At 46.6% G+C, this 6,161-nt stretch overlaps 1 protein-coding gene across 1 annotated transcript; it reads left to right on the top strand.

Moving 5' to 3' along the window:
• Positions 1-1,998: 1,998 nt before the first annotated feature.
• IL17C (interleukin 17C) lies at positions 1,999-5,417 on the top strand. The gene is made up of 3 exons (XM_066583037.1): positions 1,999-2,186; positions 2,632-2,969; positions 3,331-5,417. The coding sequence occupies exons 1-3, from the start codon at positions 2,175-2,177 to the stop codon at positions 3,566-3,568; spliced, it is 588 nt and encodes a 195-aa protein (XP_066439134.1). The 5' UTR covers positions 1,999-2,174; the 3' UTR covers positions 3,569-5,417.
• The last annotated feature ends 744 nt before the right edge of the window (positions 5,418-6,161 follow it).

Here is a 6,161-nt window from a genome sequence, read left to right as displayed (position 1 = left end):
ATAACTCTGTATAAATCCATGAGGGGACGATACAAGGATCTCTGCCATGATCTGTTTATACCCAGGACCACGACGGTAACAAGAGGGCATCCGCTACATCTAGAGGAAAGCAGGTTTCATCACCAACATAGACGGGGGTTCTTTACTGTAAGAGCAGTGAGACTGTGGAACTCTCTGCCTGAGGACGTGGTGACGGCAGGATCCATAGAGGAGGTTAAGAGGGACTAGATGTCTTTCTGGAGAGGAAGGATATTACAGGATATAAATATTAGGTTAATTGTTAATCCTGGTATACAGGCAGGTAGGAACTATTAGGGGTTGGTCCAGGGAACAGTCTGATGGCCATTAGGGAGTCGGGAAGGAATTTTTCCCCAAAAGGGCTAATTGGCTTCTGCCTCTTGGGGTTTTTTGCCTTCCTCTGGATCAACAACACATTAGGATAGACAGGCTGGACTAGATGGACATTGTCTTCATTCGGCCTTATGAACTATGTTACTATGTTACTCTGATGCACCACACTGTATTAGTATCCCCCTTTTTGTGCCCCCTGTAGGTGTCGCATAGTGATGCTGATTGTGACTCCCACATTTAGTAATAATACTACTAACTGGGAAATATTGTCCCCTTATAAACAAGTAATAAAAGCCATACTCGCCTCCCTTGTCGCTCCCCTACTGACCTCCGGGATGTGCGATCATGTGACAAGCACCCAAAATCTCTGCTGTCAACCGCCAGCCTTAGCATTCAGGAGAGCGGGGAATGTCCATGGCGATTACGTGTGTTTGTCACCTAATCGCGGGGGACAGAGGCTGGGAGCAGCACAGGAGGGGAGCGCGGCCTTTATCTTATAAAACATGCTTTAGTTTATTATTTTTTAAGTCAGGGGGACCCAAGTGCTGCGCCTGACCCATCAGCCCGGGCCCCTTTACCCCTCTTGGTCCTTGTGCACGGAATGTCTGCTCCTGCTCCGTGCTGTCCTTCCATGATCCCCATTCACAGTCAGTGGGCAGAGGTCTCCGCAGTCTGCAGGGTCTTCTGTAGGTCCATTGCTGTTCCTCTTGGGTTCTTTCTTCTGTCTTACTGGATTGCCCGTTGTGCTCTTGGAGTGATATAACAGGAAGCTCCTGGAGAGAGTAGAACAGTCCTGAATGTCCCCATCTGCAGATAATAACCGGGGATTGATGGACACCCAGGTCTTTAGCTTTTGGAGCCTTTTCCAACTTCATGTGTCTCTATAGCATGTCTTCTGAGAGTAGTTTTGTATCGAGGCACGGCCCACACTGACCAATCACTGAGAAGATCCAATGTCAGGAACCAGGCTCTGTGTGCCTTTTATTTAATGGGCGAAGCACAAGTGAAATTAGCCCTTGGAGAAGCCATTAACAAAGAGGTTCACTTACTTTTGCTCACTGCACTGTGGACGATCACAGTAAAGGGCATGAACAGTACAACTCCCTGTATATTATACGTTACATTGTGTTTATCTGTAATTGGGACTTTGGTTGTATCCAAGGCAGAACTCCAGGGTAGTGAAGGGGGTTCACTTACCTCTCGGGCCACTGTAGAACATCGCCCCGCTTTCCTGGAAAGACGCCAAAGACTTGTATTTACGGGGGACGGATTTCCTTTTCTCTTGTACATTTTTCTGTTGTTTTGGGGCTTTTGTGGATTTCCAGTTTCGTTTGTTTAGTCATTTTTATCGATTTTGTGGGTTTTTCTGTCGCATGATTTAATAAACCAAAATGTCCTAATTGTTTGTCTTGCAGTCAGTCACTTGATTGGAAATTCTTCTTGTCTCAGGGCTGCAGGGTGATTCCATGAAGCCGTGTGGGGGACAGTGCAGCCTGCAGGCAGCGGCCAGACTTACACATCACTGGCGGAGGAAGCAATTATAAATAGCCGAGGTGTTGCAGGCAGCAAAAGGAATGCGGCAAGTTCTGTCATCCAACGCTTCACCTGCCACGAGGAAGTAGGATGAGTAGAAAATCAAACTTCCCTTTACGTAGGGAGGCGGAGATTTGTCCTCACCTGGATTTTCCGAGGGAGGATTCAGGTTTGTATATAAAAATGTCAGAGTGTGAGGACCAAAGCAGAACTCGAGCAAGCATCCAACCCCAGACCAAAGTATTCCACCTGCAGCACCAGCAAGACTCGGGGAGAAGCGAGCAGCCACCATGAACAGTCTGGTAAGCAGTTCTGTCCATGGACATCGTTCTATGTGCAATACTCTGCAGTGGCCCCAGCGGGACTCCCATAGCCGGGCAGTGTACACGCTCTAAGCACCGAGATGGATTCTGACCATCCTGTTTTGCATAGCCAGCAATGCACATAGTGACATCTACAGGCTGCAAGCGGTATTGCATGACAGAAATATTTCTGCAAAATGCCTTGTGCTCATGCTATATTTTCTATGATGCACATTTTGGCCTCTAGTGGCTGTCAGCAGTATTGCGGCAGAAGATTTTATCCAGATCTTTTCTGTACATGTAATATACTTCGAATTGGTGCAGATTGTATGTTTTTGGTGCTGTCTCATCTGATCCATTGATAGAACTTTCCAACAAGAGAAATGAATGTATTAAGTGAATGAAGAATTTCTATTCATTGTATTATTTCTGCTTCTTTTTCCAGTGGGTCGTCTTATTGTTGGCTGTTTGCTCTATCCATATCTGCAATGCAAAGCATTCCAAGTCAAAGAACCACCATCATGGCCACCATAACCCTGAGAACACCTACTGCTTCAGTGAAGAAGACCTAGAAGACTCCCCATCAATGGTTGTGAATCATTTTGTTAGCAGCAAAATGCACTGGGACAGATACTCAGCAGTGAACATGGTGCCAAGGCTGGAGGAGGCTGAGAGGAGAAGTCAAAGACGCAGGAGAGCCTCAGGAGACACCTGTCCACAAATGAATACACTGGAACAAGGGAAAGCTTTGAATGAACGCTCCATCTCACCATGGACCTACCGGTACGTATCATCCATAGAATTCAATATAAACCACGTCTCCTTTATAGTGGAGGCTTTAGCAGGTTAAAGCCTGGGATTGGGTAGTAGCATTAGAGTTGTCACATTGGTTTTCACCCCAGGTGATCCTATGACCAATGTTTCTTCACATAGTCCGGCCTTCATCGATGTTGATGGGTCTTCTAAGTCCATAATAAAATAAGGGGTTAATCTTGTTTGGTGAGTTACAAGTCTTGGCACTTTTGACGCATAGAACCAGTGATGGCTGTCGGAGCATGCTAGTAGTTGTAGTATAAGACCATTTCTGTCATAGAAGGGTTAACTGGTCACATGATCACTCATATCCTACATGTCATGTTCACAGGATTGACAATGATGAGAGTCGTTATCCACAGAAGTTGGCATTCGCTCACTGTCTCTGCGATCACTGCATCAGCTCTGAATCTGGCAGAGAGACATCATCCTTGAACTCCGTGCTGGTCAAGCAAACGATGCTGATACTCCGCAAGAGGAGCTGTCCGTACGAGGCCACCTTGTCCACCTTCATGCTGGAATACATCAGCGTCCCCGTGGCATGCACCTGCTCCGTGCCGCGATACTAGGACTGCAGTGCTCCTATGGAGAGCTCGTCCTAAAGCCGAACTAGATGCCCGCTTGTGACCGTGTCACACTAAGTTTGTTTGTTTTAGAACATTGCTGTCTTGGGGCTCATGCACACGGCGTATGCGAGTCGCACCCGATATTCTTAAGGAGAAGGCCTGCTTCATCAGGCACAACTGGAGTAACGGTGAGCAGAATGTACGGTGTGCTACCTTGTATTCATTAGTAGCAGCCAGAGGTTCCATTGTTACATCCGCTACAACTGAAGCAACAATGGAACAGAATTTATTGTGTTGCCTCTCTCTTACTGATGAATAGCAGGGGACACGCTGTACAATCTGTTACATTGTTACCTCAGTTGTAGTGGATGTAACAATGTAACCTCTCTCTTACTGATGAATAGCAGGGGACACGCTGTACAATCTGATACATTGTTACCTCAGTTGTAGTGGATGTAACAATGTAACCTCTCTCTTAATGATGAATAGCAGGGGACACGCTGTACAATCTGTTACATTGTTACCTCAGTTGTAGTGGATGTAACAATGTAACCTCTCTCTTAATGATGAATAGCAGGGGACACGCTGTACAATCTGTTACATTGTTACTTCAGTTGTAGCGGATGTAACAATGTAACCTCTCTTACTGATGAATAGCAGGGGACACGCTGTACAATCTGATACATTGTTACTTCAGTTGTAGCGGGTGTAACAATGTAACCTCTCTTACTGATGAATAGCAGGGGACACGCTGTACAATCTGATACATTGTTACCTCAGTTGTAGCGGATGTAACAATGTAACCGCTCTCTTACTGATGAATAGCAGGGGACACGCTGTGCATTCTGATACATTGTTACCTCAGTTGTAGCGGGTAGAGCACGGTCTTCTCCTAAACGTGTTGCACCATTATATGTTCATTGCATCGATGATAAAAAAGCTTGACTTCACACCGTTGAATCTGAATCTTTGATATTGGCTGGCAACAGCTTTTATGGCGGACCTGGATAGTCGGGAGGCTTCTGGTGGTCCCTGAGCCCCTCGCTGCAGGAGGTGCCTTGTTTTTATTTGACCACATATTGCACTTGGACTAAGGTGCTTTTTTCCTCTTGGCTATTTGATTCCAGTCTGTGATACGGACCAGAATAGCACATGATGCAATTTTGTTAATGCGGACCATAGGTGTATATAGCCCTATTGGCTGTAACGGGTCCATGTGTCGTCTGTGAAGTACATGGACGGCACACGGACCGAATTGATGGCGTGTGCATGAGCCCTTATTACCTTGTTGATGGCCTTTCTTATGAAGGCACGCCCGGCTCCTATGGGATGCCCCTGCTACATAAGAATTCTGGGAGCTAGTAAAGCGATTCCCTGCTAATCACCTTAATGCCCCGAGACGAGGGCCCAGGGGGTCTCTGCTGTTCTGCCTTTATGGCAGATTCACATTTTTGCATCCCAGATGATTTGCAGGTCGCATTCATTCTACAACAATTCTGTACATTTATGGTCTGCAGCTGCTGTCGAACTACAACTCCCAGAATATTGTACAGCCTAAGGCCCACAGTATGATCTCCATTTTAGGAAAGCCCATAAGTGGTTACTGCTATAATATAGCTCATTCTGTAATGATATTTATGTCTACTCGCCCCCCTGGATCCGTGTTTGGGGGTTCAGCCGTTATACTCTGAATTTGATGCATATTTATTTAATATTTATTATTTAATTTTGGAGACAAAGAAAGTTTGTATTAATATTATTATTTATTGTTGTTTCTCATGTTTTAATGGCGCGTTGCTGCGAACAAGTAAAGAATGTTTTTGACCATCTTATATTTAAATATTTAATATTTGTGAACTGTTAAAAAATAAAGATTGTGAAAAAAAATTAATTGTGCAAAGTTTATATATAGAATGAGAGACGTTGTACCGTGTGGTGTGTATATATATATATATGTGTGTGTGTGTGTGGGCCGCCCTACATTGTATCCATCATGCACAGCGCCACGCCGCCCTACATTGTATCCCTCATCCCCACAGCACCTCCCCGCCCTACATTGTATCCCTCATCCACAGCACCGCGCCGCCCTACATTGTATCCCTCATCCACAGCACCGTGCCGCCCTACATTGTATCCTTCATCCACAGCACCGCGCCGCCCTACATTGTATCCTTCATCCACAGGGCCGCGCCGCCCTACATTGTATCCCTCATCCACAGCACCGCCCTACATTGTATCCCTCATCCACAGGGCCGCGCCGCCCTACATTGTATCCCTCATCCACAGCACCACGCCGCCCTACATTGTATCCTTCATCCACAGGGCCGCGCCGCCCTACATTGTATCCATCATCCACAGCACTGCACCACCCTACATTGTATCCCTCATCCACAGCACCGCGCCGCCCTACATTGTATCCTTCATCCACAGGGCCACGCCGCCCTACATTGTATCCCTCATCCACAGCACCGCGCCGCCCTACATTGTATCCTTCATCCACAGCACCGCCCTACATTGTATCCCTCATCCCCACAGCACCACGCCGCCCTACATTGTATCCTTCATCCACAGGGCCGCGCCGCCCTACATTGTATCC

Source organism: Eleutherodactylus coqui, chromosome 11 (assembly GCF_035609145.1).
Source record: "Eleutherodactylus coqui strain aEleCoq1 chromosome 11, aEleCoq1.hap1, whole genome shotgun sequence".
Lineage (NCBI taxonomy): Eukaryota > Metazoa > Chordata > Amphibia > Anura > Eleutherodactylidae > Eleutherodactylus > Eleutherodactylus coqui.
This window is presented reverse-complemented; position numbering and strand designations above follow the sequence as displayed.